The sequence below is a fragment of the Gobio gobio genome (assembly GCF_949357685.1).
Source record: "Gobio gobio genome assembly, chromosome: 1".
Taxonomy (NCBI): Eukaryota; Metazoa; Chordata; class Actinopteri; order Cypriniformes; family Gobionidae; genus Gobio; species Gobio gobio.
Genome location: NC_137097.1, coordinates 61435197 through 61459290, shown reverse-complemented (window position 1 = coordinate 61459290; position 24094 = coordinate 61435197). Strand labels below are relative to the sequence as shown.

General features: G+C 38.9%; 1 protein-coding gene across 3 annotated transcripts in view; it reads left to right on the top strand.

Annotated features, from left to right (window-relative positions):
- LOC307131472 (uncharacterized protein) overlaps positions 1-24094 on the top strand; it is a 67874-nt gene that overhangs the window by 1815 nt on the left and 41965 nt on the right. The window contains exons 7-11 of one of the 3 annotated variants that reach the window (XR_013817174.1): positions 21-114; positions 217-283; positions 801-886; positions 979-3036; positions 15263-16159. Coding sequence is in view for 1 of the 3 variants with exons in the window: in XM_079825140.1 (XP_079681266.1) it covers positions 21-114; positions 217-283; positions 801-886; positions 979-1720 (989 nt within the window). In the remaining 2 variants the exon portion in view is untranslated. Of the gene's footprint in view, positions 1-20; positions 115-216; positions 284-800; positions 887-978; positions 3659-15262; positions 16160-24094 lie in introns of those variants that run through there. The other 2 variants (XR_013817173.1, XM_079825140.1) reach the window with 2 other exon arrangements.

The following is a 24094-nucleotide window of genomic DNA, read 5'->3' as shown; positions in this document are numbered from 1 at the left end:
AATCTGTATGTGCTCCACAGCCTCATCTCCACATGAATTAGTCAAAATGGTGTTTCCAGCTCTATGTGTTGGTTTAATCATCATCATTTGTATTATCTTCATCTGCGTTTTGAGGTGAGGTCTCCATTTTGTGTCTCCCAATCATTCGACATTTTGCTATTAATTTGTGCATCTTTGACAAATTTTGTTCTGACACACTTTACTTCCTCATTACAGGATGAAGATGAAATGGTGGGACAAAATCTCCAAGCCAAAAATAAATGCTAATCTTGGAGAAGAGAAGGTGGGAGAAACATAAAATCATGCAATAGACACTTTTCACATTTCCGGGTTTATCCAAAGCTGAAGTTGTCATAGTTGGGTTAACTTTTATAGCGGTGAATGAGAGTATACATTTAATATATTTTGATCTCCCCATTTGCTCAAAGAGCAAAAGTAAAACTTCACCATAGTAACTTCGCAACTTTCAAAAAGCAGGAAAAAATAGAGTGGGATTGATAACGGCAGTGAAAATAGAAAGATGTTAATTTTTACCATCACTCCCATAGACGCTGTATTAGAAACGCCCTCACAGCAGCGGTAACTTGTTTTTTGTAATTTGATGCAAAAGTAATATAATACAAAGTATTAGTGTTATAAATGTACATACATTTAAAAAAAACTTTGCAGGATTTACGATATTGATGACCATTAAAACGCGTGAAAGGGGTCTATAGCCATCAATAATCCTAATACATAATTTATGCAGATCAAAATTTTTGCTTACTAACCCTATTTTTTTTTCTTTTCTTTTTTAATAGGGTCATATTTTGCCGCCTTCCCGTATGAACCTCTCCCCAATCCATGTAGATATTCCGAAACTGGACTTTCAGGAGAAAAAGAAGTTGTACGTTTTTCCGAGAACCTCAGAAACGAATGACAGACTAGCATCATTCTAATTCTGATTAATAATGCCTCAACATGTTTGTCTCTCTACAGGATCTCGGCGTCATCAATAGATACAGACAATGAGAAAAGTTCTCACAGTGTTGAGTCAGCGGCAGACGATTATGGCCAGGCTGGCTTTGATTCTGGTAGTGACAAGGAGAATTGCAGTGCGATCAATGTCTCATCACGTGTCGATCATGCCCTGGGTGAAGATTTCAAATCCTTTTTTACCAACAACACAGCCGGCAATGAGGGCACTGCGATGGTAGTCAAGAGTGTTGGTATCAGTTCCTCAAAAGACGGCAACCGTGCAAACCGAGATTCGGGAAACTGCTCTGGCTCATCGGTTTCGTACTTGGAATATAATTCCTGTCAATCCGACAAGAGGGACATTGAAAACATTAGCTGTGATAACTGTCCCGCTAATGAGGCTATGGAAGACTGTTATCAGTGCTTCAGCAGTGTTGTGAACCAGGGAAATGATCCAGATGCAGATGTTTGCTTGAAACTTTTAAATGATGTTGCTGCTGAGGAAAAGTTCATAGTGAAAAAGCCACTTTATCCTTCTCTGTTGGTCCATGATGGCAGCGTCACACCAAGTGATGGTGGATATCAGGCTTTCGAAGGCTTAACAAAGAGCACAGAAGGACAGTGGAGCACGAGCATCAGAGCTGAACAAGCGCTTAATGAATGTGGAGCGCTGAAATTCCCCCACAGCACCGGCCAAGATCCCACATCTTCTTTGAATTTCTCACCCATTATTCAAATAGACATGTCCTATCAGTCTGTCTAGCTGCGCTCTACATTACTGAAACATTTATATTTTTTTATGTAATTTGTATTTGTTCCACATGCATCACCCATGAAACTATGACCAGTAATAACTGTCTTTAATTTCCAATTCTTTGTTTATTCAAGTTAGACTTTCAACAATAAGAGGTGCACAGAGAATTGCTTGAATGCTTTAAGAGGTCATGTATTACCATTTTGACATTTCTATGATTTTATTGTTTGATGCACGTCTTAGTCATTTAGTAACATTTGATAATTTACATTTTAAATGCAGTATTATATTTTTATCGCAATCTCTATATTGTTTTTCCATTGTTTAAATTTTTTCTACAAGAATACAAAGTACGTTTTAGATTTAGATGTGGATGACTCAAATATAATATATACTGTATATTTTTAATACAATTTGTCATAAACTCCCCCGTTAATGACTTTTTTTAATGATCATGATTAATGATTACTTTTTAACCCGCAACACTGGGATATCAAGTGCATCAAAATTGTATAAAATGAAAAAAGAAAAAACATTTATTATTGTGAAAAGTGAAAAGCTTCATCTTCACAATTATTTTTCTTATGCAGAGATTTAATCGATAGTATGCATAAGTCTAAATTATAATGAAGAGGTAGCAATAATTACTAAATTATGAACACTTAAACTTAAAAGCTGACATAAATAATAAAAAGATACTAAAACCTAATGGTCAGTGAATATGCCCATGTAAATAGAAACAAATAAACAGACATTAACACGTTTACTTTTTCTTTATTGAAATGTGTTAAAACATCAAATAAGCCAACAAAAAAGTTAGAATGTTTGGTGTTGATTGTCAATTAACAAAATTAAAAGATCACACTGAATATAAAAACGAATACTTTCAATATGACACATAAATGACTGCATATCTGCAATCTAATGAAATGTAGGTTTTTGATTGGCTAGTGTATAGTACAGACATGATGCAATGTAATCCAAACATACAAAGATGCCCACGGACATTTTGTGAGAGCTTTTTTACACATTAAAAACATATCAAATGCAGCCTGAACTACATTACACCTGTAAAGATAACGCAGCGAATACTGACAAGCACATTCTGGGAAATGCAGTGTGATGTTCTTCACTTGACAGAAATCCCAACAGCCTTCTGCAGCACACATAACACGGTATGTGCTGGTGTAATGTTCAGCACATTATATTCATTGTAAAATGTAATGTTAAACTTGCTTTACTCATCATTATTATTATTGTAGGCAAATAAATCATATAGGAGCCAGATTTACTGAACTGGTTCCAAAACCAGTTCTCATACAAATGTACACTGTAAAAAGATTACTGTGAAAAATACAGTAACTTGCTGGCAGCAATTAGCTAGTAAGTTGCTTTATTTCATTTCACAGTATTCTTACTGTAAATGTAATCGCAGTAACTTTAAAATTACTGTACATTTTTTTACAGTAATAATCACAGTACTGTATTTCATAACTATTACTGTAATGGGGATTACTGCATTAATTTTGTGTACTGTAAAATAAAGACACTGTCACAAATGCCATTTATTTTCTCACTTTTAATTTAAAAAATTCATAAAATAAAAATAGTATAGCATCATTTTTTTCAATGTTACAATTTTTCTGTGAACATTTAATTTCATCACTTTTCTGAACATACAAAAAACACTTTTCTGAACAAACAAAACAATCAATATTTATTAAAATGTTTGGATAAAAATTACAAATGTATAAAAATGTAATGATTTAAAAACAGCAGGATTTCAAACCTATATATTTTCTGAACATATAATTTTTTTTCAATAAGTTAACAATTCATTTCATTTCAACACTTTTCTGAGCAAACAAAACAATCAATATGTATTCAAATGTTTGGGTAAAATTACAAATCTATAAAAATTAAATGATTTAAAGGGATAGTTCACCCAAAAATTTGTATTGTGTCATCATTTACTCAACCTCAACCTGTATGGATTTCTTTCTTCTGCTCAACACAAAGAAAGATATTTTGAAGAATGTCGGTAACCAGACAGTTGATGGGTCCCATTGACTTCCATAGTATTTTTTTTTCCTACTATGGAAGTCAATGGGACCCATCAACTGTCTGGTTACCGACATTCTTCAAAATATCTTTCTTTGTGTTCAGCAGAAGAAAGAAATTCATACAGGTTGAGGGTGAGTAAATGATGACACAATTTTCGTTTTTGGGTGAACTATCCCTTTAAAAACAGCAGGATTTCAAACCTAATATTGTTTTTCTCCAAGAAGTTTTTTTTTCCTCATAACTATTATTCTTTTAAAACTTGACCTGGACTTCCTGGGCTGGAGTCTTCTACCCTGTAGAGGAAGAAATTCATTATTAATATAAAAGTTTAAAAGCAAGACAGATGGGTTGATGACATATACATAAAAGTTTTAAATAAATATTAGTATTTTTTTATATGCTTTGTTGGTGGTTTGTGGAGTAGCATCCCCCACATCTTTATTTTATAGCTTGAATAAAGATGTAAGATGTAAAATGTAAATTTATTTTCGTTAACACAAACTGTAACATCTGTAAAAATAACAACCTATTTTTAAAAGATAAAATGTAAATATTCTTATATTCGACTCTTATTAGACAGTATTGGTTTCTGTCATTTGCCATTACTTTAATATTTAATAACTGTCTTAATATTATAAAATTGTACATGAATATCCCACATTTCTGCCACAATACCATGTTTACAGTTAGAGATAAAACAGTGAAATTTATGGTAAATGTTTGTGAGTTGTGAATGGAAAAATATTCTAACTGGCTGGTGTTGTCACACAATGTTCCTCCTGTTTTTCATGTCAGTGTTGTTGAATCACCTTGTGTTGACGCTGTAAAACTGCATGATTTGAAAATGATGCTTGGCAGGCCTAAAGGGATAGTTCACTTTAAAAGGAAAATGCTATTATCATATACTCAACCTCAAGTTGTTTCGAACCTGTATGAATTTTTTTCTTCTGCTGAGCACAAAAGAGGATATTTTGAAGAATGTCGGTAACCAAACAGTTAACTGGAGCCAGTGACTTCCATAGTATTTTTTTTCCTACTATGGAAGTCACTGGCTCCAGTTAACTGTTTGGTTACCGACATTCTTCAAAATATCCTCTTTTGTGGTCAGCAGAAGAAAGAAATTCATACAGGTTTGAAACAACTTGAGAGTAAATTTTAAAGTGAACTATCCCTTTAATAGACAAGTTGCGGGCCACCTCTGACTTTCAACCACCAACTACCCACCCAAACTGGCTTCCAGTTATTCCAAGGTAACAATTAAAAGTCTCACCTGGTATTAGTTGTTCTGCCAGTCATACTCAATGAAGTCCCTGATGAATGATGCCATGTGTGGATTGAGGCAATCGTTTTTTTTTTTGGACCACCTTCCCAGTTCGTCTGCTAATCTGGACCTTTGAATTAAAAAAAAAAAATGACGTTATAAATGTAATTTCGCCAGATAAGACAAATATTAATACAATATATGCTCCCAAGTCGGGAATGGCACTTCTAATTAGGCTATTAACAATCTAACGTTATAGTTTCTGCAGCTTGAAGGCAGTGAAGTTCAGAAAAATCATGAAATTATTAAAAAAATATGTTAATGTAATGAGATTAGGTGATTGACAGCCGGATTTGCCTATCAGCAATCAGTATCCGTGATATAAGGGCTGATTTGTTGTTGGCCGTGGTGCGTCACGTCCGACTTTCCCCTTTTGTGCCCGTGTTTACGGTGGTTACAGGTAAGCGTGCAGTGCTGTAACGGGGGTAATTTTAAAACTGGTTGGTCTGTTAAAGCATTTTTTTCTCGTAATGTTACAGTGTCGTTTGTCCGGGTGTCAGTGTGTTTCCGGCGCTGCTTTAGTGGGTCTAGTGAGTCTTGACCGATTGCCTCAGGTATGTGTGTGTGCATTTGTATGAACGCATATTGTACTATCGTTGTTGTGCTGTTGACATTGCCGCATGCTGTCTAGGTAGGGTTTCCTGTACCCCATTGTGATCGCGGGGCTGATTAATAGACCTGTGCCTGTATATTTTCTATTGTGGTACCTTGACGGGTTCTCCCTCTCGTTCACTCTCTGTTCCTCCCGTAATTGTATCATATTAAATCGGATTTGCTGTGTTGCTGCAGTCTTCCGCTTTGCGCTGCGGACGTTTTGCTCACATTCCTGCAGTCCTGCTGTGTTAGCCTACTGTCGTGCAGACGCTACAAGGGGGACTGTTCGTCTGGTTCCGACTGTGTGTAGTGGCTGCTTTGGTTTGAGTATCAGCATGGAGAATACGACGATCTCATCTTATTGAGGGAAAATAATTGTTTCCTTTTGTTTCTTTTCTTGTGATTAGTTTCTGTTTTCTTTATATTTTTGTGGGAGTAAAGTTTGTTTTGGCTTGTTTTATTTATTTATTTTCTTTTGCAGAAAAACACAAATATTGTGTTGTTTATTTTGTGTTATTTTTCCTTTATTAACGCAACTTGATTTGCTTCCTGCTTACATCTGAATTCAAGTTGCTTTGTAATTTCTCTTGAATTTATTTGATTCCGTTAGTATTTTTCTTTGTTTCATGTGATATATATATCTTGTTTTTGTTTCATCAGTTATCATTTGTTTATATTGTATGTGGAGCTAATTGTGTTTACTTGTGAATTTGTTATAGTTTATTTAGTGTTTTTCTTTGTTTCATGTGATATTGATATCTTTTGTTTTTGTTTCATCAGTTATCATTTGTTTATATTGTATGTGGAGCTAATTGTGTTTACTTGTGAATTTGTTATAGTTTATTTATTATTTTGTTTGTCTGCAGGAGCTGGGGGTCCCACGGATGAACGGATCTTCCTTCTGGTGGTGGGTGTTTATTGCGTGCTGTGTACCACTTCGAGTGTGTGATCTGAGTGCACTTTGGTATGTGCGTGAAAGTGTGCTCTTGTACAACGACTTCATTTTGTTCCTGCCGATGGGAGCCTCAGCCCTGCTGATATTTACTTTATTTTGTTTTCATATTTAAAATTATTTTTGTCATTTCCCACATTTATTCTTTTTGTAATGTTGCTTTCCTCCATTTAAAGTGGGGTCTCATGCTGTTTTTCTGATATTTTAGTGTCTATTTTAAAAACATTCTTGCATTAATAAACATTTTGTACTTTTTTTTATACTCCACCCACGTCTCCTGCTTACTTCTATGAGGGAACCGAACCTGCGTGCTTAATGTACTCCATTTTTGGGTTTTGAGCATTGTTCCCTAGAGTTAAATTCTAGGGTGGCGTAGTCGGATTTCTTTACTGGTAAAAGGTTGGTTTCTCAATTGTACCGCTCCGTCACATTCAGTAACGTAACTTAGCTGCTACGTTACCTCTAGCTGCGTTTTCTCGGCCCGCTTAACTTCAATGTCTGATTCCTCAGTCGGCAACAGCAAGCAAGAGAAAAAAACGAGAGATTATTAAACGGCTACCGCGCCAATAAATACAAAAAATTACACCATTTTAAATTAATGTCATTTCACAATGCTAACGTTAGACTTTAATCAAATTAAAGACGTTAAAAATGTAATGTTGCCGGATAAGACAAATCTTAATACAGTACAGCCCATGCCATGCTCCCACAAGTTTGAAAAGCATTTCACCAATCTCGTTGGTTTACGTTCAGAAAAATCATGATGAATAACTACAGGGACGTCGTTAGGCCTATTTTAGGGGGGCTGAAGCTACCCCAAAATGTTCCTAAGCCCCCCTAAATGATAATAAGAACAACAATAACAATTAGATTTATCAATAACCGTATCCTCATTCATATTTAGATGTAACAAATTATATATATCCAGCTACAAAAAATAGCCGAAAAGTCGGAAGTTGGACAGAAGTAAAAAGAGTCGTTGTGCTGTCAAGATGATGCACCGCGTCTCGTTGCATATACACGGGTTTCCTGTTTACAAACATTACAGGGTGCGTGCGCATCCTGGAGGCAGAAAGACATCGCTGAGCTGCTCCGCTACTGCAACAACCTTAAGTATTGAAGCTTTCCTTATTGTTTGTATATAACTGCTGACTCAATAAAACGTGATTTTAGTTGGATCTGTTTGTCTGTCTTTAATTTTGCAGTGTTGCTGATACATGTATGAATGATCATGTTAGGCTAGTAATGTAGCCTACTAGCCGCATCTACTGGACAGCGCGAATTTGTTTTTATTTACGTGCCACATTTCATGACTGCACATATATACACAAAATACTAAACTGTAAATAAAATATTTGACAATGGATTAGGTGGGAAGCCTTAGTACCTCCGACCGTGCCGATTATATAAAAAAACGTACTCTCAGCAATGGTGAGATCTTGCCAGATCCTTACGCTATACATGACGATCTGTGGATTGTGGATGACAAATGGCCAGCAATTGAATCGCCTGATATATAGCCTACAATTATCTAATTCAGACACCAAGTGTGTGAACTGTGGCAGCTTTCAGAGCGTTGCAGACCGGAGCGCTACTGATTACTGTAAAATAAAAAGGCATTACAAAAAAAACGATAACTTACCAAATCTGTAATGTGTTTGGCAAAACTAACTAAAATAAAATGATAGATTAAATGTCCTTAGTTTTCGTCTTTATCAATGTCTTTCATAGAGCAAATAGTTCAGCTGCAATTCCTTTCGCTGCGTCTCTTACTCACGCCCCCCCAGTAAATTTAGTATAGGGTGTGAAAATTGTACAGCTGTGGTATTTGTATAGGTTTAGCTCAATTTAGGTTTAGCTGTATATTTGTATTTTAGCTCAAAAATGGGTTGAATACATGCGGTTCTGTGTAATTAAATAGCATTCTGTTGACAACTTATCTTATATAGAGAGGAATTAATTATAGTATGCTATTACTTTTTCATACATTTACATGAGCAGACAGATAGCATTTAAGTCATTGCTTATAGTAACGCATCAGGAGCAAAGTCTGGCCTAAGTAAATTCCCCCATGCAGCTTTGATGTGTCTAAAAGCTAACATTACAGTCACTTTTCTTTAAAAGAGTAGAAATGGAAGAAGAGGATATGTCTGTCACGTTTTACTTGTTAACATCTTGGTTTCTTGACTGGTTGTTGACGTAAGTGTAGCTCTAGATGGGAGTGCAAAGATTTTGCAAAGTTACAAATACCCTGGGGGCTAAGCCCCCCCTGTCTTCCAATCCTAGTGACGTCCCTGAATAACTATGAAAAATAGGTTAAGTATTAGGCCTAACGTACCTCAGCTGCGTTCCCTTTCGAACGGTCAGTTCGTACTGCGTCTTAAGACGCTGTATGGGTAGGTTCTCCTACTCTCGAATATACTGAAGTAATTGTAAAATCACGCAGTGCTACTGCCCAGTCAAAACAGTGTCGAGACATCTCGCACGCTATTGGCTGGCCAGTGGGAACTGCATGAACCAATGGCAGAACAGCGTAATCTGAGCGAACCAATGGGCACAAAGCCCGCGAAGCTGAGCGCAAGAGCCCGCGAAAGGGGCATATAAAATACGCTGTAACTGTCAAAAACGTCAGATTAATCTCCTTCAGCGACGATCTACGGTCCTCGCTGATAAACTCGAACTACACCACCTTCACCGTGAATTGACGAGCCTGCAGCGGAATAGCGAACTAACCAGCCCGGACGTCCTGCGAGAGTCAGCGGCCTGCTGTATTTTCAGCGCGCTCAAATCGCCAGCGATCCCGCGAGCTGTCACGCCTTTCCCCTGCGCTCTTTGGTGAAACACTATGGTGTATCCTTTCTGTACAATACTGAGAAAAACATATCACTTGTGTGCAGTACTTACCTGCACTAGGAGGATAACCACGACGGGTGCGTGATCTGTCTGGGCAAGGCCCACGCGGACGCTGCTCTCGCCGGGTCCGGCTAATCTCACTGCGAGGGTATGCCCATTTCCTCCCTCCGTTCGCGGATAGCGCTCTTTTCAGAGCGCAACCCCGGCCCTCACGCTCTCCCGTTCCCCTTTCCGCCCGAGCCTCGGCGGGAAAAGAACGGCGGAGCCAGAGGGCTGAGTATACCGAGGCTAGCGAGTTCACGTCGGCCCAGTGCCCGAGTGACTCGTCTTCACCTCAGAGAGACGTTTCCCCTGTGACTTTCCCTCGATTGGACCTGCTCCCTCCGCTCGACGCCGAGGGCTTGGTCTCATTCGGCGGCAATGAGGAAGACGAATCCGCACGATTACCAACGTCTCGCTCTTCCTCTTCTCTCACTCGGGCCGCGCTAAGAAGCGCTGCGGACAGAGAATGCCAGAGTGGACGAGCAAACTAATGCCGGAGCTTCCTGCATTACTTTCTCTCAGACTGCTGGAGATATTGAGAGCGCGCCTTACGTTACAGGCTGTTGTCACTGCAGCTCGCGCTTCCTACAGCGGCAGCGCGTGCGCCCCTCTCTCTCCCAGCGCGCTCACTATAGAGAGCGCGACTTACGTCATTGCTGCCTCGCTGTCTAGCGCATAATGGCGTCGTGAATGGCGGCCAAGCCCTGCGTCTTTTCACTCTATCACTTCTCTCAGTCCCCTATTCAGGCGACTGGAGAGGTTCAACAGTGTAGTAAACGAGCCTGTTATGAAACACGCACGCCACACACACTGAAAACACCGTCAAGAGCGCGACTTACGTCATAGCCACGCCCTCTGCTGTTACGGTGTACTTCGCACACAGGGTTGCCGGTTCGAGCCCCGCTCTCACAGGTTTCTCAGCGAGTCTCAATTTAGTGAAGGACGGCCAAGCCCTCCACCACTTCTCTCAGTCCCCTATTCAGGCGACTGGAGAGGTTCAACAGTGTAGTAAACGAGCCTGTTATGAAACACGCACGCCACACACACTGAAAACACCGTCAAGAGCGCGACTTACGTCATAGCCGCGCCCTCTGCTGTTACGGTGTACTTCGCACACAGGGTTGCCGGTTCGAGCCCCGCTCTCACAGGTTTCTCAGTGAGTCTCAATTTAGTGAATGGCAGCCAAGCCTTCCACCACTTCTCTCAGTAAACGAGCCTGTTATAAAACATGCACGCCTGTACACAGAATGCTGTATTAACGGTGATCCTAATAAACAATTAAGAGTTCTTTCCTCTGTTATGACTGCAGGCAGTGTGTCCCCTACATAGGGTGTACCCCTTCATATAAGCACTGTTAATTCAGCACTATAGAACCACTCAAAAGTCCTGCTGTGGCTGGATTACCACTACAGACTTACTTTACATTCTCTCAATCCCCTCGGTTCAGGCGACTGGAGATGTAAATATTGCAGTCAACTAGCCTGTTGTCAAACACGCTCGCCTGCACATCAACGCTGTGTTTTAACAACGACCTTACTAAAATACATGCACCTTGCACATAAGCACTGTTCTCACAGATTACTGCTCACTCCGAGAGCGCTCTATATGTAGAGCACGCGCCCACTACAGGTGTGTGCCGCTACACATAAGTGCTGTCCACACAGTGTCACATCTCTCCCCACGGCCCGTTTTTGTTCCGGTCAGGGAGAAAAATACTGTTCTGAATGTTTTTCATGCAATGAATGTAAACTACGAGTCCGCTTTAATGCGTGCTCCCCTGCATTCTACCGCCAAAAAGGCGAGTTCAGAGCGAGTCAGGGTTTTTTTTACAACCGCTACTTCCTTGTTCCCAAAAAAGATGGCGGCCTCAGGCCCATCTTAGATCTCAGACACCTGAACAAGGCGCTATCAAAAGGCCTTTCAGAATGCCGACATTAAAACAGATCATCGCGCAAATCTGCCCGATGGACTGGTTTTTCTCATTGGATCAGAAAGATGCTTACTCTCATATCCAAATTATCCCACGTCACAGACCGTTTTTGAGATTCGCGTTCGACGGGAAGGCTTATCAGTACACAGTCCTGCCATTTGGCCTGTCCTTTCACGAAGTGCATGGATGCAGCTCTCTCCCCCTTAAGACAAGCGGGAATGCGCATTCTGAACTACCTCGACGACTGGCTCATACTGGCCCAGTCAGAGGAAGAAATAAAATCTCACAAATCTATGCTACTCAGCCATCTAGAATGCCTGGGTCTCAGAATAAATACAGCCAAGAGCTTATTGCTTCCCAGGCAGAGAACCTCCTTCCTGGGAACGATTTTAGACTCAGCCCAAATGAGGGCGTGGCTATTGGACGAACGCGCTCTGACTAAACAGCAGCTTGCATGTTCATTCAAAATGGGAACCAACACACCCCTAAAAAATTTCAGAGAATGCTAGGCCTAATGGCAAAAGCTTCTCCAGTACTTCCGCTGGGTATGAAGCACATGCGCCCCCTGCAGTACTGGCTGAAATCACGGGTTCCTTCCCAAGCGTGGCATTCAGGCCAGCTTTGGATCAAAGTGGGCCGCGGCTGTATCAAAGCCCTGGCCCCGTGGTCACTTGGAAACAGTTTCCAGACGGATGGTGGTCACCACGACACCTCCAACTCAGTTTGGGGCGCTCTGTACGAGGGCGAACCGGCCTTCGGCTCATGGTCGAGCACGGAGTCACGGTTGCACATAAACTGCCTAGAAATGCTGGCAGTAGTGCTAGCCCTCAAGACTTTTTTACCACGTCTCTCAGGTCACCATGTTCTAGTCCGCACGGACAACACGACTGTGATCTCCTACATAAACCGCCAAGGCGGGCTCAGGTCGAGATGGCTCAACCAACAGGTCAGACATCTCCTCCTATGGGCAAAAGGCAAATTACATTCACTAAAAGCAGTGCATGTGCCAGGCAGACTGAACCAGGGAGCAGACATGCTCTCCAGGGGCCTCGTGTCCCCGGGGGAATGGGCCATCCATTCCTAAATGGTTCAAATGATATGGAGTGTTTTTGGGAGGGCAGAGGTCGACCTCTTCGCCTCCGAAGACAACTGTCATTGCCCAATCTATTTTTCAAAGAACAAGGATGCGCTGGCCCACAAATGGCCCAGCTGCATACTTTATGCTTTTCCACCAGTACCGCTCATTCCCCAGATTTTAAAAAGGATCAGGGAATGCGAGCACACAGTCCTGCTAGTGGCTCCACTCTGGCGAACCCACATCAGGTTTCCCGAGTTGATTCAGTTACTATCACCAGCCCCATGGCCAGTTCCCCTAAGGAAAGATCTCCTTTCTGAGGCGAACGGGACAATCCGGCACCCCCACCCCAAAATTGTGGGCGTTACATGTTTGGCAACTCAAGGGGGGCTCAAGAACCTCCCAGTGAGTGTCTTGAGCAGCATCAGTGAAGCTAGAGCTCCGTCTACTAGACGTCTCTATGCCCTTAAATGGTCAGTGTTCTCTGACTGGTGTTCAGTCAGGAACTATAACCCAGTGTCATGCGAGATATCACAAATTCTTGTTTTTCTATAAGAGATGTTGGATGCAGGACACACTCCATCCACACTCAAAGTCTACACGGCAGCTATCGCCGCATCTCATACGCATATAGCTGGCCAATCAGTACGCAGACACGCCATGGTCATAAAATTCTTAAAAGGAGCCAGGAGGCTTAACCCCCTTCTCCCTCCTACGGTGCCATCCTGGGACCTTCATTGGTCCTAAGAGCACTAAAAAGACCTCCCTTCGAGCCGCTGCAGACGGCTGACTTAAAGCCACTTTCGCTGAAAACTGCCCTGCTACTAGCACTGGCATCTGTTAAGCGTGTCAGTGACATTCAAGCGTTATCTGTGAACGCGTCATGTTTAGAATTGGCCCAGGCGATTCTAAAGTCATCCTCAAACCAGGGCATGGTTATGTACCTAAAGTGCTTTCAACACCGTTCAAAGCACAGGTAATCACTCTTTCTGCCCTCCCCACTTCGGAGGATGAGAGACAGTTACACCTGCTCGGCCCTGTTAGGTCGCTTAGAGCATATATTGAGCGGTCCTCCCACTTTAGACAGTCGGAGCAGCTCTTTGTAAGTTTTGGTGACCGAACTAGGGAACTTCCGGTCACCAAACAAAACCTAGCCAGATGGCAATGATGGCCCTCCAATGGGCCTCCAATGCCCCATAGGTGTCAAAGCTCACTCCACCAGAGGCATGGCCTCCTCTTGGGCGTGGTCTAGTGGAGTTTCTATGGGTGACATTTGTAGATCGGCAGGTTGGTCCTCACCATCTACTTTAACCAGATTCTTCAGTCTGGATGCAAGTCTTCGCTGTATAAAAATACTAAGACGGCCTAACGAATATCAGACGGCCTTGTAAGCCCGTCCCCGTCATAAGTTGGCATTGGGGCCTTCATATGCTTCAATGCTTACACATTCCTTATAGTTACCGGCCTCTATGAGCCCAGTAGTATAAGACGTGTGTACATATATATTATTAATATAAATGATGTGTCAGTAACTCTAGTCTTGAGCCCTTTCTAATAAGTGTTCAAACTTGAGGGAGTACATGTCACTGCGCTTATCATAGCACGGCGGGATTTTACAGGTTCCCATACAGCGTCTTAAGACGCAGTACGAACTGACCGTTCGAAAGGGAACGTACTCGGTTACTTAACGTAACCTCGGTTCCCTGAGATAAGGGAAGGAGTACTGCGTAGACGGCCGTGCTATGGCGCTGACTCGGGTGATCGTCGCTTCAGTCGATTTAACCTGACGTTTTTGACAGTTACAGCGTATTTTATATGCCCCTTTCGCGGGCTCTTGCGCTCAGCTTCGCGGGCTTTGTGCCCATTGGTTCGCTCAGATTACGCTGTTCTGCCATTGGTTCATGCAGTTCCCACTGGCCAGCCAATAGCGTGCGAGATGTCTCGACACTGTTTTGACTGGGCAGTAGCACTGCGTGATTTTACAATTACTTCAGTATATTCGAGAGTAGGAGAACCTACCCATACAGCGTCTTAAGACGCAGTACTCCTTCCCTTATCTCAGGGAACCGAGGTTACGTTAAGTAACCGAGTACGTTTTCTTTCAGCTCGAGACCGTCGAGAGTCGGCAGGCTAGGCTCACTGCCGCAGCCTCACGCGCAAGTGGTGACAGAAAAAAAAATCATATTATGTGACGTATCTGCACCAAAAGAGATCACATACACAATTCCAATTTAATTTTTATTTAACAATGCTATAAACTAATGACGTTATCAAATGTTGCCAGACTAGAAAATATATTGAAATCATGCAGAAATATATATTTGTGGTAATAAAATTATAAAATGCACACACAACATGAGACGTTTACTACGAAGTGTGCTGCTCATTACTCTTTTCTCTCTCAGTGCACTCTTAAAGTTGAACAAACAGGTGACTTTACAAGAATAAACTTTGGAAATAAATTATGTTACCTTTCTGAAGTAAAAAAATTCAGATGAAAGTGGGAAATCTCGTAGCTTTCCTTGGCTGAAAAAAAATCTTCTAGAAATTGCTGTATTGTGATTCACAGGAAAATAAAATTACTGTAGAATTTACCCACCGTTGAAAAAAGACCATGATGCTTTGCAGATCTACAGCAACATGCTGTATACAGGTTCTACAGTAAGTATTTGCTAATTTTACAGTAATAATGCTGTGAAAACTACAGAAATTTGTTACAGTGTACACCTAGACAATCATTACTTCATAAACACAATATTGGTTTACAACAAACAGCACCTGTGTAAGACGACATAGGTCTTTAAGACCTTCGTGTAAAGATTCTTGTTTAAACCGGTTCTGTCGGTCTTCTGACAAAGTTCTCAGGGCAGATGAGATCACATGACTAAGGGGAAAACTTTCATTTTCTGAACCAGCTTGTCTGGTATGGTTTTCAGGAAACGACTGCACAGTTAAAGTTTCACAATAAAGAACACAGAATGTATATACAGTGTATAATCATTTTTGAGAAGAAATCTGAAAGCGGATTAACATAATTAGCTATTCAGAGCTATATATAAAAAAACACAATCATACAGCAGGACCCTGAGAGAAATGCATCAACTAAACTGAAATGACACAGCTCCTCTTTGTGTGGCATTTCAAATCCTATATATATCAGGGTCAGTTACGGTGGGAGGAAATCAAAATCTCGATGAATTTGAATATTTTACCTCGATTGCGATTAATGAACGATTATTTTGCTTTTTTTTTGCCCTCATAGTTCAGACATGGTTTGTATGCCTGTAAATATGCTCAACTATTAAAGGTGGGATATTTTTTTCTAATGAAAAAGTGCATTTCTTTGTGATTTTAAAATACTTGAAGGAAACGGCTCACTTTCAGCAGTCGTAACATTTCTTAGAGATTTCTGTCTCTTGTGAAGCTGTGCATTGTAGTTACTTCAAAAGTAGACAAATCTATGCTATAACGGTTGGGTTTCTAAAGCTACTTTAGTGATGAATCACTGGACAGAGAGCCAATGAGTTTCTGCGCAGTAATTCATTTTACGGGGCATTTTTTACCCTTTGTGAGGGAAATTTTTATAATTACCTTATTAAATGTATCTGTTTTATGTCAAATACTAGTAGCATTTTATTTTACAGTCCTGTTCCCCATGTACATACTATGTTATTATAGTAATTACAATAACTGGGTAATAACTAGGTACTAACCCTGAACCTACTCCTAAACCTAATCCGTGTAATTACCTTATATTACCCAGTACTTTCTTAGGTAAGTACACTGAAAGTACACATACTGTAAAATAAAGTCCAGCCCAGATACTTACATTTAACCACATCAAAATACTGATTATTGCAGTTAATATTGTAATAATGATTAGTAATGTTGATTAATAGAATGTTTTTTGGGGAAAGCAAGTCATATTCTTGCTATCCGGTTGTTAAGTCTGACGTCACGTGGCAGCAAAAAATATATATAATCATAACCTTTATCTCCATATCAAAATTCGAGATGGTCAGACAGTGATTCATCTTTTATAAAACGTTAAAATATTAATATCTGTGACGCTGTGAGCACAGAGACTGTTGTGTAGACTGTAAGTATTTAAAATGTTTAACTTTTTAAAATCTTTGATGTTTAATATGAATAAATAGCGCTCATAAATGGCCGTTGGTGGCATTCTCAAGTGAAACGAGTGAGGCTTGGACCCAGAAATGGCGTTCCTTACGTCACGACTTAACAAGTGGATACAGACGAAACAAGTAAAGAGCAGTGTTTTTACCGATTCGAAAATTAAGACTTCACATTGGTTATTTATTTCAGTATTATGAAAAACAAAATGGTTATTAAAGGGATAGTTCACCAAAAAATGAAAATTCTATCATAATTTACTCACCCTCAAGTTGTTCCAAACCTGTACGAGTTTATTTGTTCTGCTGAACACAAAAGAAGATATTTTGAAGAATGTTTGTAACCAAGCAGCTAGAGCAACCATTGACTACTGTTATGGGAAAATGTAATCATAGCTATACATTAAACATTGCGCATGAAATGTTTATTGATTTGCATATATTCATACAGAACCAGCTTACTGGGTTAAAGGTCATATACAGAATATAGAGAACACGTTCTACACTCAGAGGTCAGGATGGCCTACACTGTAAAAATGAACAAGCTCATTCAACTTAAAATAATTTGTAACCTGGCTGCCTTGAAATTTTGTGTTAAGCTAGCTAAGAAACTTAAGTTGTTTGCACATTTATTGGAGTTCCTTAAACATAAAATTAATCGTTGGGATAACAAAGATGAAGCTGACAAAATAGTCTGAGCAACTTTAATTTAAAAGTTTAATGAAAAAGTTTATTAGTTACTCCAAAAAGACATTAAAAGTTCAATAAACTTAAATCCCAGTTGAGGCAACATACAATGAGTTACACCAACAAACTTTTTCTGCCATCTTAAGTTGTTTAAACTAAGTATCTTGTTGAGTCAATTTATAATTAATAGTTGTGCCAACAATGTAAAAATTGGCTTAACTACGCATTTTGTTGAATCAACTCATTTTTTTAAGGCAGCCAGGTTACTTTTTCAAGAATAGTTAGTTGTAGTTGGAATGTTAAGTTCATGCAACAGACTGAACTGCGTAATTTGCCCACACAACTCAAGTTTCTGTTTTCTAATACTACTACATAAAAATGATTCATTGACATAGAAGACTTTGCAGAATAATAGCAGAATGCTATTTTACTTTTTTATTTTCATTTAAAAATCGACAAAATAGCTACAAAATTACATTTCATATTCACATTTCTCTTGTTGTGAAATATAAAAGCCTAAAGTGCTGTAGTTAAATTGCATTTTTTTTAACTGCTGAAAATTGCCATTTCATAACGTTACATGAACATTTACCTAAAAAAAGTATGCAAATGAGCTTCAGTATACAAAAGAACTGTAAATATAGAAATAAAAAAATCTTCCTTAACGTAGAACAGCTTACTGCCTTAAAGGGATAGTTCACCCAAAAATGAAAATGTGATGGGGGTTTTTTTCTGCTTACCCCAACTATATATATATTTATATATATTCCTCATTAGTGCCTGCGTGGAGCGGTCGAATGAAGAATCTATGTATATATATCTATGATCACGCAGTATTTTGACCTTATTCGCTGGAAGTAATGGTGCTCTTCAGACCAGACCAGACATTCATCTCATCAGAGGTAAAATAATAGCATAAATACTGCTCGGTGTTTTGTGTCTTAAGACATGTGTCGTCACAAGTCGCAGGGTTTAATATGGATTCGTATGTCTATGTGTTTTACTCTCATAGTTGTCATACTCTAAACAGGCCCCAGTGACATGCATTATACAACTGGATACTGCAACGGTTGGTGTTAAAAAAAAAAAATCTTCATTTGTGTTCTACTGAAGAAACAAACACACCTACATCTTGGATGGCCTGGGGGTAAGCAGAAAAAACTCATTTTCATTTTTGGGTGAACTATCCCTTTAAAAGAGATGTAGTTAAATTGAAATGTTTTGATAACAGTAAGCAGCTGGAAATTGATATTACATAACATGTACATTTACATTTATCTTAAATATGCAATATGCAAAATAGTTATAGTAGATAAAAGAATTGTAAATATAGAAATATAAAATTTCAGAAGATTTTAGAAATATAAAAATAGAAATATAGAACAGCTTACTGCCTTAAGTGCTTTAGTACTGTAACAGTTTTTCTGTAACTTGCCCTACACTTTGCTTTGAAGCAGCTTGTTGCGGAGTCCATGAGTCTTTGCAGAACAGCTGCCACTGCCGACGCCCATGAAAACTTTCTGGACCATCTCAAATGTGTACCTTAGTCCCTTGGGATAGTCTATATTAAGGCAGTACAAAAGACCAACGAGAGTAGAAAAGGCATCTGACACATCTCCTAGATCACGTATGACGATGCTCCCTTCCAGCACAACTGCAATATCGACTATCTCCTTTGCCAGTAGTGCTTGGCTGCTTCTGCCTTCCTCAGTCGAGAAGATGAGAAGACCAACATCAACTTCTTTTATTGCCTCTTGTTCGGAACCTGTAGTCTAAAGAACATAATGAAGTATTTAGTAATTAAATTATGACATGGGGGTGAGTAAATTATCAGCAAAAGTTTATTTAAAAGTCAACTAATCCTTTAATGTTATGAAGTGACGAGAATACTTTGTGGGCAAAAAAAAACAAAACTTTCAGTAATTTCTTATTCCGATTTTATCAAAATATCTTAATTTGTGTTCTGAAGATGAGCGAAGGTCTTACAGGTTTACAAACAGTAAAGATTTGTATTTGAAATCATGGTCCTTGGTGATTCATATCATTCAAAACAATGGCTACTGTCATATTAGGTATTAGTTTTGTTTTATCTGTATGCGTTTTTTTTTTTACTCTGAAGTGACGGTAGCTGGTATCACCTAGGACCACTGTTCAAAAAATACCTACTTCTTTGATGACCTGTAGCTGAGTAAGTTAATAGCAAATTTACTAAAACCTTTAAAGGGTTAGTTCACCCAAAAAAGAAAATTTCTGTCATTAATGACTTACCCTCATGTCGTTCGACACCCGTAAGACATCTTCTTAGAACCAGTTTCTACTTCCAGAAGTTCATCTTCTGAACACAAATGAAGATATTTTAGTGTAAATCCGATTGCTCAGAAAGGCCTCGATTGGCACAATGCACATTACACGCTCAAGACCCATAAAAGGTACTAAAGACGTCGTTACAAAGTCCATCTCACTACAGTGGTTCTACAATAACTTTATGAAGCGATGAGAATTAGTTTCTGTGCGCAAAACAACCCCCTAAATAACGACTTGTATAGTGACGTTTCATGTTTTAACAAATGGTTTTTAAGAGCAACTTGTGTCTTAAAGGAGCACAAACAGTCATTGTAGATGCAAGGTAAGGGGCAAGATCTATTATAGTGTCCGTGTTTTAGCTTGTAATGCCTTATTATGCTGCGTTGATTGGCAGAAGAAAATGTGCAGAACTTGCAGATCCAGTTCATGTGACTTACAAGACAGGTTGCTCCGTAGTAGGCCTACTCAGTACAGCCACCAACTCTGAAGAAAAAGAAAATCAAAGTCAGTCTGACATCTCCATACTTTTGAGTTTGTACATTACAGCTGGAGGTGTAATATTGTAGAAATGTGTAATATTGATTTTTAAAACAGTTCAACATACAAAACATTAATGTGTACCTTGAATGCAATGCAAGTCGCTTTGGATAAAATGCGCCTGCCAAATGCATAAATGTAAATGTAACATTATTATGTTAGATGTATGTGATCATGTGTTGGAGATTAAGATTTTGTAAATTAAGTGGTAAAGTTTAAAAGTAACATTTTTAATTAAGGTCCGTTCACACAGAACTTGTTTTTCAGGTTTGAAAGAGGCGCCCTGCACGGGACATTCTAAAACGTTTAACGTGAAAAACGCTTAACGTGGCTTAATGTACAGTGTTATTAAAAAGACCAAACTCAGGAAATATAATAATAATGAAGTATACTATGTGCAAAAAATCGGAAGAGACCGGAATATGAACGCAGCGCATTTAATTACACGTTAAGCGTTTTCCTCCCATAGAAACCCATTATAAAAAAACGCTTAACGTGTAATTGAATGTGTTGTGTTCATATTCCAGGCTCATCTGATTTTTTGCACATAGTATGCTTCATTATTCGCGTTTTAGAATTTCCCCACTGCACTGCCTTTTTTGGTTGACTTGTTTTTTTTTTTCCTTTAGAAAATAGCAGTGTGCTCAGTTTTTGAAGGGTGCGTCTCAATCAGTTCCCTGGTTCAGTAGTCAGGGCACTGATCAGGACATAAGTCAATGGGCTGATCCCTGATCAGTGCCCTGACTACTGAACTAGGGAGCTGATTGAGGCAGCCTTAATGTCTCTAGGCAACCGCTGTCCTGTCAGTCTAATCAAGGTAACGGTCACCACAACGCAAGACCCGCCTTTCCATTCATTTCATTGGAACTTCAGCACTTCTTTCAGCACTTTTCATTGGAACTTCAGAGCGCTCCTTCTAGCGCGAAGCTCTAGGCACGCAAAAGCAGCGCGCATAACGCTCTCTGCAAACCGACATCTATTCAAAAAAGGCTCTCGCTGCAAAAACGCGTTCTGTGTGTTCTGCCTCGGCGCTCGTCGATATCAAAAATGACTGAGATGGCCAATCAAATCAAAGCAGGCGGGGTTTTCGTTCTCTTGTCTCGTGCAGCCTTCACACAGACAAAGCACTTAAATATATCACTTAATGCCATGATGGGGACTCTATTCTTTCCGGTGAAGTCACTAAACAAAATGCCCACAAACGTGTCCATGCTCTTAATATACATTCATTGAACATCTTTGATTTTAATGAAGAAAAAAAATTTGAGGGCGGATTAGAACCTTCAACCTTTGATACTCTGAGCACTACCACAATACCACTAGACCACTACGGAATTCATATTAAAAGCGGATCTATGCATTTATTCACTTACAGGAAGAATCCCGAGACGAGACTAATGATATATCTGACGCAAACTACACGTTATTTGCAAATAGTCCGAAAATTATTATTCCCAAATAGAATTAGAGGTAGAATTTAGTTTCTAAATTAGCTTTATTTTTTAGCTTTATAAAAATAAGACATAGTTGCATAAGACATTTGTATTGCATACAATATAGGTCATTTCATGGCTTTCTGAGGTAAATTTAACATTTTGTGACTGTTTACAAGCTGTTTTAAGGATATCCAAGGGTTGAAACAGTGCTTACACGAGACATTATTCTACATTCAATCCTACGACATTAATTCGTTGCCCCGTGATTCAATTGTGGTCACAAATTAAAAATGAATTCCCTCCTTTTAGGAAAATAGCGGCCACATTGTTTGTTAACTCGTTTTTAATTATAAATGAGGGAACGAATTACAATGCAGCCACAATTTAATAAAATGAGAATATAATAAGTTAAGTGAATTAATTCTTAATTTGTTAATTTGTTGACACAATTTAATTATAACGAGGAACGAATTCGTAGAACGAGTTATACATCCGTGGTCATGTGTAAAACACTGTGACATGCAGACAAAAATATATTTATTGTGGCCACCAACAACCCTGTGTAATATTTATCTAGTTTACACTCAGTTTAACAAGCATTTTCATAAAATAAGAAAGTTAGAAGCTCTTACCTCAGCAACTCTTGATTCAAAATGGCAGTTTCTGGCGCGTGCTGTGGAGGGCTCATAGGAGAGATCGGCGGGGTTTCCCGACGTATTTATGCAGGGGCCGCTCAAACAACTTAGAAATCTATGTTGCATGAACTACTCTGATTAAACGGAGTAGTTGGGCACTGCTAAACTTAATATTTTAAGTATACTCAACATTTTAGTTGAACTGACTTATGAAAATTAGTTGAGGTAGCAAAAGCCTCAAATCCTTTTTTACAGTGAAACTCGTTTGACCCAAAATATTTACTTTAAGTCTCCTGATATTTTAAGTTAATATTTCAATTTAACAAAACATTTGCATGTTTGCTATTTTTACTATTGTTATATAACAATTAAGTAAGGAGGCAGTTGCTCCATGAATGTAACTCACATTGAAAAGACAAGGAACATTTCAAAACAATGTGTGGAAAGAATGAATGCAAGAATAATGCGTCTCTGAGATAACTGTTTATTAAAATAGGGCTTGGTCACTCTTTGACAAATGAGAACATCCTCCATGTGTGTCCAGATCACACACATTCAGAACCAGCATCTGCAGCTCTCACATCCAATCCGAAACAGACAATCTGACTTTGCATGATAATGAAAACATAGAAGATACATTGGTGAGGACATATTTCCTCATCTTTCCAAAAAATATTGAAGTTGTTGCTTACCTTTGTCCAAGAAGAATATGTCATCAGAACAAATAATTAAAAAGTTTATACACCTGTGTATTTTATAATACTGCAATGTTTATTATAATGACTTCAAAGAATAATACTATTTTTCTTCGGTATGTAGCTTATGTGGTTAATTGTGCATTTATTATTGTGACTTTAATGATAATAATTTATGCATTATAATGTGAGAAAAAAAGGAAAACATTTGTAGTTTGGTGTTGATAAGGGGCACTTGAGCCTTACTGATGAGGTTTTCTACAAAATGAACAAGAAATTAAGGATGACACAGAATAATCAAAACTTATTAATTTAAATTCATATTATTAGGCCACAGGAGATTAATTTCAGTCGTGTATCACTGAATGACAACTATAGCACAAGGAAACTATTCAAATGAATTTTAAATCCTCACACGTTTAAAAAAAAAAAAGGCCAAACAGATCAAAGAGTTAAAAGAAGCTAGACTCACCAGTTATTCGCTCATATTTGCTCTGCATTATCTGAATGTCTGCAATCAATCAGGCAAAACAGCTCTGACGATTTATCAAACTATGAGTTGTTTTGAAACTGTTGCACAGTTGTTGTTTATTATTAAACACTTTTTATTAAACTTTTTTACTATTTTGAAATAATAATTAATCGGAGTGTGTGCTAATATTTTCTGTTCCATTGATTTGCGCGTCTCAAGGACACGCCCATAGCACGGGAAACTTATGAATATTCATGAAAACACCACCCACTGGAACAAAATATTTCAGCAACCGAATATATTGTAACACCTGTTACAATGTTTTCCACAGTTCTTCTGAGTCAGATCCTCCTCACTGCTCTGCCAGACACTTTGTTGTGGTAAGTTATTTTTGTAGAACTCGTAGGCCTAAATCACAGTCTAATTCTAAAACGCTTGTACAGTAATTCTAGTACTTATACAGTAATCTTTGTAAGAACCAGTTTTAGTTTCTTAACAAACTAAAACAAAGTGACAAATTGAGTAGTGTGACAAAGTGAGTTTGTCCTCACTTTTTGACAGGCTGTTTGAGGGAGTGGTTAAAGGGACTTGGGATTGAGTTAGTTTTTACACAATTCAAGCAACCCGCAGCCGAATTGGCGCTAATTCAAAAC